At 38.8% G+C, this 15,275-nt stretch overlaps 1 protein-coding gene across 4 annotated transcripts in view; it reads left to right on the top strand.

Annotated features, from left to right (window-relative positions):
• tmtc1 (transmembrane and tetratricopeptide repeat containing 1) overlaps positions 1 to 15,275 on the top strand; it is a 128,608-nt gene that overhangs the window by 109,299 nt on the left and 4,034 nt on the right. For 3 of the 4 annotated variants that reach the window (XM_023349870.1, XM_023349873.1, XM_023349871.1), the window contains one exon: positions 5,534 to 5,656. In XM_023349870.1, coding sequence (XP_023205638.1) covers positions 5,534 to 5,656 — 123 coding nt within the window. Of the gene's footprint in view, positions 1 to 5,533; positions 5,657 to 5,913; positions 7,198 to 15,275 lie in introns of those variants that run through there. The other variant, XM_023349872.1, reaches the window with a different exon arrangement.

The raw sequence follows: 15,275 nt of genomic DNA, 5'->3' as shown, positions 1-15,275 counted from the left end.
ACACCAAGTGAGGATCAGTAGAGCCACTTTTAGCCTAAGCTGCAAGAAATATCACTGTTACTGCCAGTAGCGATTCTAGCCCTGTTTTAGTGGTGCTCTAGCACCACTTAAACTGTATCTCAGCACGCCTGAATCAGGTTGCCACCAGTCCCATAAAAAACGGAGTCGTCCCATATTTGCCCGTTAAATGTTCGTCCCGTATTGAACCGATAACTGTCTGATAGAAATGCCTATCATACACACATCAACACTAAGTTTAACAATAATGACCAAAATAAAACACAGGAAATATTAAGGTCAGCTAAATCCTCCTGGCGGGAGCTAAAGGACCCCAGAACGCTACAGACCGAAGCTGCCATCACGGTTGCCTAGAGACGGACACTACGCAGCCGCGGTCAGCTGCTATCAACTCGCATCTTTTTTAAAACGTCCTCGACCCGATTCCATGTCCTTAGAAGCAAAAACGCTTTCAAAAATACAGACGTGAGTGAAAAGACGAACAATTTCAGAGAGGATGAATATTGTGTACATCTGTCGACAAAACAAATGTGTCCATTGTGGCGCAGTGTGCTGCTGTATGATAGAGAGAATGGATCAGGAGAGGAACTGCAGACCCGTTAGAACCTTAAGAACCAGAAATCGTCTCTTCATCCTCAATCATCTCCTGAGGCTGATATGGTACAGAACATTTAGTTATGATTGATTCAGTTTCTTATTGTGATTTTAGCTGACTATTGTGGTTTGATTCTTTGCTTAGAATGTTGAGTTTGGATGATATTTAATAAATAATGGCATTAGCCAAAACAAGTGGCCATTTAAAAAACAAATCATACTATAATAGATTAACAGTAAATACATAAATATTTCCTACATTACATTACTTTCTGTGTGTTTTATTCAAAAATGTTGATATATTATCAATAATTGTCCTGTGGTCATTTAATGTATTATTTCACAAATATTTTATTAATGTGGTTTACCAGTTTGGATAATCTCACCACCTATCAATGAAGAAAAAACATGCTAAGCAAAAATACACCAGACCTGCAGGCCAGGGCCGGTTCTAGATGGGGGCTAAGAGGGGTTCTAATGAAATTATACTAAATAAATGTCTTTTTTAAATATTCAGTGGTAGATATTTTTTCTTCACAATTTTCTTTTTAAGGTATTATTAAAAATACATTAAAATTATTTTGTATAAAAATTAATTTAATGAATTAAAAATGATGGTACTGCCCTTTTAGCTGCTGTATGGAGATAGGATCACACTTTCCATCTACTAAATCAGGATCTGCAACCTGAATCTCTGGAGACACAAGTGGCTCTTTGTTCACATTATTAAATGATAAAATATTGCTCTGTGTTTGTTTAATTCTTTTTTAAGTGTCTCCATAAAAACACTGTCTGCACGGGCCCCTGTGGTAAATTTGGCCTAGAACCAGGCTCTAAAGAAAACAGTAAAGACCATCATATAGATTTTTTTTAACCAGCTATAAAGGGTCAGACTTGTATCATCAGCACCTTTATTCAGATGACAATTTGCAATGCAAAATATTATGCTTAATGATTTTTTGCAATTTTCAGTGGCAATGCTGTACTTAATTTATAATTATATTTATATTTATGAATGAAATTGTGTACAGTATTGGCTTTATTTATTTGAAGAGTATTTTGTAGTTCAGAACAAAATTGTGTATATGTGCAAAATATTTGGATAAATAATGAGTTAGTCTGATCCTGGTCCTTAACCTTGTTAATTACTCTTATTGGTCTTTTTTGAAGTTTTATTAGTGACTGTTGTGTTTTGTAATTAATTCCCTAAACCTCTCTGGAGTCACTTAAATAAGATAAAACTAAAGAACAGGTCTTCCTGAATCCGAGGTTCGACTATCCGACAGACCCTCCTCTCCAGGACCCCTGAGTAGACCTTGCCAGGGAGGCTTAAGAGTGTGACCCCTCTATAATTGGAGCACACCCTCCGGTCCCCCTTTTTGAACAGGGGGACCACCACCCCAGTCTGCCAATCCAGGGGAACTGCCCCTGATGTCCATGCAATATTGCAGAGTTGCAGCCAAGGTGTTGAAGGGATCCGATTTGGTGGCCTTAGGATCTCATCTCTGCTTTTTGCAGATGATGTGGTCCTTCTGTCTTCATCAGGTCGTGATCTGCAACTCTCACTGGAGCGGTTCGCAGCCGAGTGTGAAGCGGCCGGGATGAGGATCAGTGCTTCCAAATCCAAGGCCATGGTCTTGAGCCGGAAAAGGGTAGAGTGCCTTCTCCGGGTCAGGGGGGGGTGTCCTGCCCCAAGTGGAGGAGTTCAAGTATCTCGGGATCTTGTTCACGAATGGGGGAAGAAGGGAGCGGGAGATCGACAGGCAGATTGGCGCAGCGTCTGCCGTCAAGCGGGCGCTGTACCGGTCCGTCGTGGTGAAGAGAGAGCTGAGCCAAAAAGCAAAGCTCTCGATTTACCGGTCAATCTACGTTCCCACCCTCATCTATGGTCATGAGCTTTGGGTCATGACTGAAAGAACGAGATCGCAGATACAAGCGGCCGAAATGGGTTTTCTCCGTAGGGTGGCTGGGCTCTCCCTTAGAGATAGGGTGAGAAGCTCAGTCATCCGGGAGGGACTCAGAGTAGAGCCACTGCTCCTTCACATCGCGAGGAGCCAGTTGAGGTGGCTCGGGCATCTGGTCAGGATGCCTCCTGGACGCCTCCCTGGTGAGGTGTTCCGGGCACGTCCCACCGGGAGGAGGCCCCGGGGAAGACCCAGGACACACTGGAGGGACTATGTCTCTCGGCTGGCCTGGGAACGCCTTGGGATTCCCCCGGAAGAGCAGGAAGAAGTGGCCGGGGAGAGGGAAGTCTGGGCCTCCCTTCTGAAGCTGCTACCCCCGCGACCCAACCCCGGGTAAGCGGAAGAAGATGGATGGATAAATGGATAGATAAAGAACAGCCCAGAATGTTTGGGTTGGGCTGTTTCTGTGGGAACAGAAAGGTGTTTGGTATTGAAACTATGATTGTCTCACTTCATAAACTGTGAACTAAAATATTAAAACCTTGACTCATAATGTCTACTTTTCCATAGATGGACATATAACGTTCAGATAAAAATAAGGGTAATACAATTTCTAAATATGATTTTGAAATAAAGTTCAGATTAATGACTCATTTTCACTAGTCATTAACCTGAACTTCTACCTTGATAATAAACTGGTGTTAGGTTTATTAACCCTATAAAAAGTAAAATGTTCTTCAAATGACTTTAAATGCATAGTTTTAGGTAGATTTTATTTTCATTTCTGGGAGAGCAGACCACACTAGGACTGAGTCACTCCACAGCTGCTTGTGTCTCATTAATGTTAGCAGATGTTGGCAGGTATAATGTGGTCTAGAGATTCTGTTTCAAACTGAGTTTATACAGCTCTGGAAAAAATTTTAAGTTTCTCTGATTTTACTCTTTATAAGTATATGTTTGAGTAAAATGAACATTGTTCTTTTGTTCTGTGAATTACTGACATGTCTCTTAATTTTGTTTGTGAATGTATGTATATAATCAGTTAGATTTAGAAAACCGCACCAACGAATATCTCCTCATGGGTCTTAGCCCTGCTGGGGGCTAAGCACCCCTAAAGGTCAGATCCTAGAATCACCCTGGTTACTACTAAACATTTTTTAACTCCAGCCCACTAATACTGAATAACAATTGAAAGGGCAACTTCACACTTAAGTGGTTATTGTTACATATTTTTGTTTAGGAACAAATATATAACAAACTGAATCAAATGCACAGCAAACTGGAAAGTGTTGAATAAGGATTTTGTTTATTTACGGACCTTACCCAATCTGAGGCATCATGCTTTACTTAGCGCTCTGTGTGTGCCATGCTCTCTTGGATTTCCTTGACAAACTCACTTGCTTCCCAAGGTGTTTTTAATGTTAGTGTTTTGCTTTCATAAGTCACTAGTAGCATTGTAGGGTGAGTTACTTCATTACGAATGCCCAGTTTATTGCAGCTCCTTCCGGATCGGATCGAACCTTTTCCTCAGCTGGTGCACTCCCGTGGCCAGGTCAGGGATGAAGCGGACTGGTTGCTCCCTGTAGTAGATGTCTTTTTTTTTTATCTTGTGCAGCTCAAATGACAGTATGCTTTTCTCTGTAGTTGAGGAACTTCATTATTAGGGTCCTTGGGTGGGAGGCGCTGTCCACTCTCGAATCAATTCTTTGAGCTCTTTCTAAACTCATGGAGGGCTGCAGCATTTCACTCCTCAATACTTTGGGTATCCACTTCTCCAAAAAAGCACATAAGTCTGGTCCCTCGGCGCCTTCTGGCAAATTCACAAGCCTTAAGTTACTCAAGTGAGACCTTGTTTCCAAGTCTGAGTTTGTCTTCCATCTATTTGTTTTTAGCTTATAGGTTAGCCACCTCGTCTTCTGCGGTAGCAATACGGCCCTCTGTTCGTGACATAGGTTCATTATAGCCTTTCATCTCCTGTTTCACATCTTGTAGTGTCACCATCACTACAAGATCAAGTTTCGAGGAAAACTTGTAACTTAAGGACTCCAGGGTGGCCAGAACTTGATTAGACTTATTATTTTCTGACTCGTTTTTTCCTTCTTGCAGAGCCATATTTTCGTTAGCTTACTAACAAAAACAATGAAAACCTTTCCCTAAGTTTGGATGCCTTGTTCAGCCCAAACCTTTTCCCTTTCAGACCAAACCTTTTATCTTTATGTGTTTTAGTCAAGTTATGCATTATACATTAAATTATCCCTTTTTCCCCATAATTTTTACATGAACAGCAATTTCATTTTGTCCTTATCCCAACAGCAACAGCAGAGCGAGGTTCAGCACGTCTTCCTACCTGGCCACCATAACCAGAAGTCACTTAATTTTATTTTCAGTGATTTTGTGATTGTTGCAGAGCACCTTGGTCAGCTGAGGTTGTTGTAAATGTGCTATGTAAATAAACTTTGACTTGACTGCATGTCAAGTACAGTGGTTCAGTTGTTTCACAGCGTTTGTGATTTCTGTCACAAACAATCAACTCTCAACAGTAATTGGGTTCTGTTCCTGCAGTTTCCATGGAAACAGTCAAGTTATATCATATCAGCAACCAACTGTTATAGAGCAGTTGCCACTCATCCTGTTCCTCTGCTTTCACGCATTCTATTTCATAAAAATCACCAGTGATCATTTTAAAAGGCATTTTTGCTGCTCATCATGATAAAATTTGATTTATGTTTCTGCTGGAACTATGATGGACATACATAGTCCTAGACATGCATGAAAATGGTCAACCAGTTTGCTGTAACGTGCTTTGAACAGTTCAGCAGAACTAATAAAGAAGATGGAGTCTGTGCTTGTGCTTATTAAGTTTCTTTGTCTTTTTAGCCTTGCAATGACAGATCTGACTTTTATCGCTTCTTTTTGTTTCTCGCTCCTTTGACAAACTTTCTGGTAAATGTAGCAGAAATGTAACCTTATTCATTGTTTTGTGTGTGTGTGTATGTGTGTGCGTGTATGTGTGTCAGGCTCTATTGGCTCTGGACTTGGCCCTGCAGCAGAATCCCAGTGATCTGACAGTGAGGGCAGAATTGCATTTCTCTAAAGGAAACCAGCTGAGAGAGATGAACCAGCTGGATGAAGCCTTTGAGGTAATGTCTATTCCCTCTGGGGTTTTTTTTCAAATTTGTCTTTCCCATGTTTTTTCCCCATGTTTCCCTGCTGTTTTGGTGTCAATTTTGGTGTCCCCCCATAAATGGGGTATAAATCAAATTTAAGTTTTTGCATTTCAGAACACAGTAAGAGAGCCAGTACTCTCACCACAAGCACTTCTGTTCTGATTTTGTATCATTGCCAAAATTATTAAAATTTAAAAAAAGGTGCTTCTCTTCCTCCCCTCTCCTTGCAGACACCACATTTGCTGCAGCTCACAGTGTCGAAGTTAGACACTCCATCACCTGATGGATAGCAACAGCAGTATGGGTGTAATGGACAGGGGTACACATGGGACATGTCTCAGAACCTTCCCATAGCTGTGGCTTCTGTCCACCATATTTTTTTTCAGCTGTTGCAACTGCTTAATCTATTGGAAATATGTGGCAACATGTTTTTCTGAGGTATATTTAAATATAAGTATGCGTGTGTAATACATGCTAATTGTGAATCACTGAGGGGAGACGTGTTACTGAACAATGCTGCACAGTGTGTCAGAATCATGTTCATCAAACCAACCAGAGCCAATAAAAGGTGAAAAAAACTTTGTATAGTCCTTTCCAAACAAACTGTGCAAGTTGAGTAATGTTGTTCCATGCAGATAATGCTAGCTAAATGAAAACTATTTAATCCATGCCAGTATGTCATGTTAAGGTAGTCAAAAAGAATACTAATTTTAATTCCTGTGTTATATAACTTGCTAGTTAGTTGATGCCAGAAATAAACCCAATCCTTTTTAATTTCTGTACAGAAGTTGTGCTCACTTTCCACTTTTTAAAATTAATCTTTATTGCACAATAGAAAGAGCAAAGTCAGAAAGGACACATTAGACCAGAGGGAATAATCCGGAGGCAAGATCATTTTGAAGGCGCACGTGTTTAGGTTTATCCACCCAGAAGCCATATCAGTGATGCATGATAAAAAGACTATTGCAGAGAGAAACCAGGCAGATATCAGGACAGAGTTTTCAAAATTACCATCATTCACATTCAAAATATTTGTAGCCTGTATTATATTTAGCATAGAGAAAAGATAGCGATTACTTTATGTGTAGATATTTATTTTTTCCATTTAATATTATTTGACTTCTGTATTCCTTGTGTTTGTAAAGGCAATAGGTATAGGTCACCCAGTATTTCTTTCTTAATTATTTTGCACATCTGTGTTGTCACATTTGACTAAATGCATTTCATGTTACTTTCTATGTTCATGCCATTAAATTAAATCATGTGACTTATCACCCTGTTACCTTATCACTCCCATTTTTTGCGTTAAGTAATAATTTGCTCACAGGATTGGTGTTTTACTGAACAGTTTTGTTTGGTTCATTGTTGCCATTTGACTTAAAGATCTACTTACTCTTTTAAATGTTCAAGTGTAACTGTGTCAACTCTACCAGAGTTTGGCAGCTAAAACTTTAGATTTTTATTACAAAATATGAAAGTGTGCATGTGCCAAAGTGTATGCAGTCTGTTGAAGTTACTGTTTAGTGCAGGGGTGTCCAAACTTTTTGCAAAGAGGGCCAGATTTGATAAAGTCAAGATGCCCGGGGGCCAATAGTTTGTTCGGACATTTTTTAACTACAAAAGTTTCATGCAAATACACAAAAACAATTTTCATTGTCACAATTATCTTTATTTTTCAAATGACAAAATAACCAAATATAAGCCACTCAGGCAACTCTAAAAGCAGAAATTCTGCTTTTCTTTCATATCTGGAGAGTCAGATAACATTGAACAAACTGTATAAAATACCTTAAATTTACAGGAGTTTAAAAATATCTTTGCCTCAAGAACATTTTAAACAGGAGTTATAAGTAATGCAAAATTGTCTGTTATTATTAAATTTTAAAACAAGTGAATTTTGCTCTTGTCATTTACAATATCTTTCAGAAAGTAATAGTTTGTATCACATCTACAGGTTCATAACCAAATCTTACTCAAGAGTTTAATAAAAATAAGTGCCATAAATCCAGGTGCATAAATGTTCTTTTGGCTTTTCACTGCTGATAGTGACAGACGTTATCGTTCAAAACACTCAGTTTTATGTCCTCAACTCTCAGTGCCACACTGTTACTGCCAGGCAAACATTCGCAAATTCTTGCTTCTTCTCAGGGCAAATGTTCTCCACCATTTTCATAACACAGTTTTGATAAATGTATCTTCAGTAGAAGGTTTGCCATGTTTAGCTATTAACATTAACATCGTAGCTTGCTTTGGTGGTATTTTCTTTTGACCCAGGCCCAAAGAAATCGCTGTTGTGATGCCAGGGCAGCTTGGAGCTGCTTCAGTTTTTCAGCACGGTGACTCTTAGCTTGTTGTATGTGTTAGCATGTTTAGTCTGGTAGTGTCTCTTTACGTCAAAATCCTTAAACAAGGCAACCGTCTCATTACAAATTAGACAAGCACAATTGCCTTGATTTTCAGAAAAGAAGTATTGTAATTCCCATCTCTCTTGAAAGCGGCGGCCCTCACTGTAAACTTTCCTCGTTTTCTTTGCAGTGGCCATGGCAGAAATGAGTGGAGAGGGGTTCGCTGCACGGAGGCAGAGACTGATAGTATTAAAGTGGTGCTGCCACCATTTGGTGAAAGGAGGAATTACAGTTTCAAGTTTTATGATTTATTTATTCTGTTTCACAGTGCAGGCGGGCCATAAATAATACATTATAAGACCGAAGCTGCGGGCCGTATGAAATCTGACCGCGGGCCGTGATTGGCCCCCGGGCCGGACTTTGGACATGCCTGGTTTAGTGGATTATTTTACAACATTAAATCCTTTTCCCACTTTACTAGAGGCTCATTTTCAAAAATGTTGACTAAGAAAGTCAGAATCTTTTTCTTCGCTGTAGAGTTATTGATCTAAATACAGCAGAAGAGTTTTTTGGAAAGTTAACCCTTCAGAAATTGTCCAAAGAGAGTTCCACACAACTAGAAAGACCTATAACTATGGAAGAGCTCGTTAAAACCATTAAAGTCTCACCCAATGGGAAAACCCCGGGCCTGGACAGTATTCCTAACAAGTTTTATAAATTTACATCTGAACTGGGTACAGAAATATTAAAAACCTTTAATTCATCTATTGAATCGCATCGGCTCCCCACATCAATGAAGGAATTGTTAATTACTGTCATTCTGAAAAAAAGGAAAGACCTTTTGGAATATTTAAGCTACAGGCCAATAAGCTTATTGTGCTGTGAAGCAAAATTATTCACAAAAATATTATGATTGCAGATTAATAAGGTCATAACATCAATTATACACCCGGACCAAACAGGCTTCGTCAAGGGCAGAACCCCCTCTGATAGTCTAAGACGATTACTACATCTGATTTGGAAGGCCCAACATTTAAATTTTCCTGTAGCGGCCTTGTCACCCGACGTGGAAAAAGCGTTCGACAGGGTCAGCTGGAGTTATCTATACTATACACTTGAAACATTTGGGTTTCGACACTCTGTCCTAGAAATAATCAAAATGATATACACGGACTCAAAAGCGACTGTAACAACCAATGGATCAAGATCAACTCAATTCTTAATCGAACGCGGGACTAAACAGGGAGACCCATTATCACCCCTGCTCTTTATTATTGCGCTCAAACCCTTAGACCAAGCCATCAGACAAAACAAAATAATAAAAGGTATAACAATGGGTGGACTAGACAACAAAATGTAGATATTTGCAGATGATGTACTGCTTCTACTGTCGAATCCTGAGGAATCATTACCTCCTCTACTCGATTTGATCAACAATTTTTCTGAATTATCCAGATACAAGATTTACTGGTCTAAATGCCCCTGTCAAAGTTTTGTTATAAAAGCCATATACATAAGTGGAAATTTCAGTGGGTACCTAAAACCTTAAATACTTAGGCATACTGCTGAACCCAGGCCTGGAAGACATTATTCTGGACAACTTTGAACCTGTGATAAATAAGATAAGTTTGCTTTTAAAGGGGTGGGACAAGCTACAGCAGGGGTGGGCAACTCCAGGCCTGTAGGGCCGGTCTCCTGCAACTTTTAGATGTATCTCTTCTTCAACACAGCTGAGTCAAATAATGAGGTCATTAGCAGAACTCTGGAGAACTTGACTGCATTTAGGAGGTGATTCAGCTATTTGACTCAGATATGTTGGACCAGGGAGACATCTAAGAGTTGCAGGACACCGGCCCTCGAGGACCAGGATTGCCCACCCCTGAGCTACAGATATCACTGTGGGGTAGAGTCCAGGCCATTAAAATGATTATTACACCGAAATTAAATTACCTATTCAATTTATTACCTCTCAAAATCCCACACCCTATATTTGAGACCTTGGACAAAATGATAAACAACTTTATTTGGGAGGGGAAAAAGCCTAAAATGTCTGTCTTAAAACTCCAAACTAAAATAGAATACGGAGGATTACGACTACCCGATATGAAACTTTATCAGGAAGCTTTTATAAACGCACAAATAACATCACTTATGTTAAACAACCACAATAGTCTGATCTGGGTGAACTTGGAAGGTGAAGTAAATGCTCAATTTAAAGCTTTTGATTATCTATCCCAACATCCAAATGATGGAGTTAAATCCAATCCAATTACGACTCACATTAAAAACGTTTGGCAGCATTTACATAAAAAAGCAAACACCTGTCCCTTCACTCAAGGAACAGCCTCTGTGTGGAATAACCCAAAAATAAAAATAGAGGGGAAAATGATCTTTTGGAGGAATTGGCATATAAAAGGGATTGACAGTATAAACTGCTTCTTACAAAATGGTACCTTACTGTCATTTAAACAATTTCAAGAATTATACAATCTAAAGATTTCTGGAAGTTCCTACAAATTAGGGACTGTCTCACAAAATTAAAGAAACCTGAGGTAAGCATACCCACGGAATCACCAATATATACCATGTTTAATAAATTAAAAGACTCCCCAAGACCAGTAAGTCATATTTATAACTACCTGATTGAGAACACTTGCAACATTAATACAGGACTTAAAAAGGTATGGGAATCAGAACTAAACAAAAAGTTCACAGAGGAACAGTGGAGTGCAATAGTAAAACAAATGTTAAAACCCATGAGAGATGCGCGCTCCAAAATGATACAGTTCAAAATTCTGAATCGATTATATTGGACACCAATTAAATTATTTAGAGCTAGAATAAGTAACTCTGATATTTGCTGGCATGTAAACAAAGTCTGTGAGACATGCTTCATATGTTCCTTATGTGTCTGAATCTAATTTCTTATTGGCAGGAGGTTATGGGAAAAATGAACAGCACCTTAACTCCAACTTACTCTTGACACCTACATTGGGACTTCTTAACTTCTTAGATTATAAGGTCAAAATAGGAACAAAAAAAGCACAATGGTTAAAAATTGCCCTCACCACGGCAAGGCGAGTTATATTAAGACACTGGAAAGGTCAAAATATCCCTACCTATACAGAATGGTATGCGGCACTTCAAAGACCGCCTCTTACGAACGACTCATCCACAAGATAAACGGTCAGATTGAGGCGTATCAGAGTACGGGAAACGTTCTTAAAACCAGAGAGGAAAGGCTCAAACACTTTTGGTCCAGAATAAAAGATACAGTGTGTGTGAACTTTTTATTTACATTTTATTTTTATTTTACTATATTTTCTTTTGCTTTAACTCCTTCTGCTTGCTGAGGGGGTTACAGGAGGATCGGGAGGGGTTCAGGGGACAAAATGTTAAAAACTCAAAATCCTTCTCTATATGACTACTTAATGTTGTATACTTTACAGCAGTGGTCCTCAACCCCCGGGCCGTGGACCAATTGGTACCGGGCTGTGCAAGAAATAATTAAATATTTCCGTTTTATGTATTATTTGAGTCTGGAGGATCTTTTATTTTGAAAATCCTTTAACTGGATTCTCTTGGTTATGTCTTGCACGCCAACATTGAGCCCACAAGCAGCAAAATGAGTAAGAAACAGATCAGATGTCTTTGGAAAGTTTCTTTGTGAAGGAAAAAGGCCCAGAGAAGAGACAGGAGAATGGATTTATCCCGGTAGGTGATTCCCACATTCCAAGCTCTGCATGATATGATATGATATGATACGATATGATATGGTGACCGGCTCGTTAATGAAGCATTGAAGCCTTCAAACTGCTTCGCCACGTAGAGACCAAGCACCCTGTGCATAAGCAACACTTCGGGTGTCATTGTCTCTCATCACTTCTGACCTTCTGGCTGCAGAGAAACAAGCTCAGGGTTCCCATTAGTCTTTATCGTGAGTTAAAATTTTCATAAAAGTAAAATGTTCGTTTTTGTGGTGCATCTGTATCTTATTTTGAAGGGATATGTAAACGTTACTATAGCAACCAGACTCAGGGAGCGTGAGGGCAGAGCCTGTGACTCTTAAGTCTGGTTCACACGGCACGATTTAAGGATTGTCGGCCGATTTTCCAAACCTCTGTGACCACACATGACACGAGCCGGTAAAAGTCCAACAGGTTCGATCGGTTCGTGTGTCCAGCCACACGGCAGGAGCAACACACCACAGAACCGATTCCAGAAGAAAATCCAGTAAAACCCCAACATACTATACGTGAATTTAGAATAATCAAACACGGATGACGATGTAGAAGCAGTAGTGACAGTTTGTGGACTAATTTTAAGTGATAAAAGACGAAACAAAAAGAAAAGGCGTTTGATAAGAGATGGCGGGAGCAGCCGCTCTATTTGCTGCACTATGATTTGGAGGTGAGTTATTTTAATTTTTTTTGTAGTTAACAGTTTTAACTGAATAAACATAAGCACATAAACATATATAAAAATGACCTTTACATATAGTAATAAACATTTCCACATATCACCTCCGATGTCCACCGGACTCTCAGTTGCCATGTCAGCTGTTTGGGATTCCCCTCCGTTCTTACGTCACCGCGCTTTCTGATTGGCTTCCTGTCACATTCAACAGACTGCGTTCTCGCCCCCAGTTGGGAAAAACTCCACAGGCTGCAATAATCGGGCCAAGACAATGGCCACCACCAAGTAACACACCAATCACTGCAGGACGTTGTAAGATTGTCGTAAAATTGCCAAGTCTTGACCGGTCCGTGGTAATAAAAAGGTTGCGGACCACTGCTTTACAGCACTGATATTGTCAACATCGGTTTCACTGTATGTTTAATTGTTGAAGGATTTAATAAACATTGAAAATTGGAAAAAAAAATACTACTGTTTATCGTTTCAAAAGTAATACTGAACTCCTAAGGCAGATACGTATGTCATACTGGTAAATTTTATGATCATCTGATCACATTTGTGAATGTATACGGTCCCAACGTGAACAATGAACAATTTATAGTTTTATTGCTATCAAAAATACCTGATATAGACTCTCATCAACTGATAATTGGTGGAGATTTTAATTTTGTTCTGCACTGTGTACTTAATAAATTGTTACATAGACCACCAACTCGTTCTAAAATGGCAAAAAAAAAAAGTTCAGAAATGTATGGACAGCTACAAAATATTAGCTCCATGGAGATCGCTGTTCTGTTACACACAGCAATACTCTTATTTCCAGTTCACCAAGCATATTGGAGGATTGATGGTTTTTTTATTAGACAGAAAACTTTTACAGCTGGTGAAATATTGCAACTATGAAGCACTAACGCTGTCAGATCACAGTCTGTTAATGCTACATCTAGCTTTAGAATATAACAAAACATAAAAAAGTGGAGGTTTTATTATAGAATTCTGTCAAACATAAATGGAAGAGATTAAAAATCACATAAATATACATTGTCAATCAATGACACTCCATATACTACAAGAACCACCTTGTGGGAGGCACTAAAGCCATATGATAGAAGACAAATACAGTGATAATCCGCTATAACGCGGTTCACCTTCACGGCCTCCCTGGTTCATGGAGTTTTTTGTGCAGTTTTTTTTTTTCACAGTGCTTTGTGTTCTGCATCCTGATTGGCTAAACAGTCTCCGCGCTTCTTCTCTACCTGTGTGCCAATAACGTTAAGGTTTTTAAATATACAGTTTGGTAGATTTTGGCAAATATTTCTGCCCAGAAGAAAAAAGAGTGACAACAGCTACCAATAACTATGTTCTTCTCTCAAAAAAAACACACCTGCACCACAGGCTTCAGAAGAAAAAGCCACTAGAGAGCGGAGTCAGGCCGCAGCGTCAGTCAGAGGAACAGTGAAATACGCGAGTTACAATTTGTCCTACTGTACTTCGTATTGATGATTAAAATGATTATTTTACTGCAGTTATATGTAAGAAAGCATTCTATTTGTTAAAAAAATGCTTAGGCCTGAAAACAGGTTTTGTTCTTTGGTTTCAATGTAGAGTATTTAATTATGCTGTATAAAAATTGTAAAAAAAAATAAAGGTAACTTCACGGATTTCGCCTATTACTGGTTCTTTTCGGAACACAACCCCTGCGAAAAACGAGGGTTCACTGTAATCCCACAGAAAAGCCGAAAAAAAGAAGCTCTGGAAAAAATAAACTAGACTTAAGAAGTAAATTACAGAAAGAGACTACATGCCATTAGTCCATCAGTAACTCTACATTGGAAAAAACTGTTTCTACAGACATAACTTGAATTCATGTACACAAGAACTGTTAATTGAATATTCTGCATAAAGTTCTGTCATTCCAATCAAAAATTGATGTATCCCGATCTGAATAACTAAGGCATTTTTTAATATAGCTAGACTATCATAACATATTTAATTTACAAGAAAATCCAAAAAATTATTCTTGCAAAGATCACCTGGTCAATAGGAGTACTGTACCTTGTGTTTGTTCAATGTTGTTCTGGATGTCCGCTCTTTCAAATCCGTTATTAGATTCTGCTCTTTCTATTTATAATCAAAAGATTAAGAATTCAGTAGTTTCTCATTCAGTTAAAATCTTGTCACAAATAAGAAAACATTATGGATGGACAGTCACATCAGTTCTTAGTCCATTGATAAATAACCACACATTCCCTCTATCAGCCCTAAATGTATTTCTTAATCAGTGGAAACATAAAGGGATTCAATGTACAACATATGTATTTTTTGAAAAGGCTTTTACATTTACATTTTAACAATTACATAGCAAATTTAATATGGAAAGTAAAGATTTAAAAAAAAAATACTTACAGACTCAAGAACAGATTTCCAACCCTTCCTAGTCAAACCCCATCCTCTTCTGTGGAGACAATCCTTCTGCTTGATCCAGTAAGAAAGGGTTTAATAACAAGGATCCATAATTGAAGACTCAGTGCCTACATTAGACCACCTGAAAAGGATGGTCAGGAAGATCTATGAGTGATTATTACAGATAGCCAGTGGCCCAAAGTCCAAAAATATGTTAATTCTACTTCTATTTGTATTAGGCATGGTATCTCTCAATTCAAGGTATTACACAGATTGCACTTATCTAAATTGAAATTGTCAAACATGTTTCCTCTGTTGATTCATCCTGTGACAGATGCACAAAAGGACCGGACTTCTTGTGCAACCTTGCTAAATGTACCGTACTCGGGTACTATCTCAGCTCGGTTCAAGTAATAATTCAGTTCTGT

Source organism: Xiphophorus maculatus, chromosome 17 (assembly GCF_002775205.1).
Source record: "Xiphophorus maculatus strain JP 163 A chromosome 17, X_maculatus-5.0-male, whole genome shotgun sequence".
Taxonomy (NCBI): Eukaryota; Metazoa; Chordata; class Actinopteri; order Cyprinodontiformes; family Poeciliidae; genus Xiphophorus; species Xiphophorus maculatus.
The sequence above is the reverse complement of the archived record's forward strand: the minus strand, read 5'-3'. Positions and strand labels throughout refer to the sequence as shown.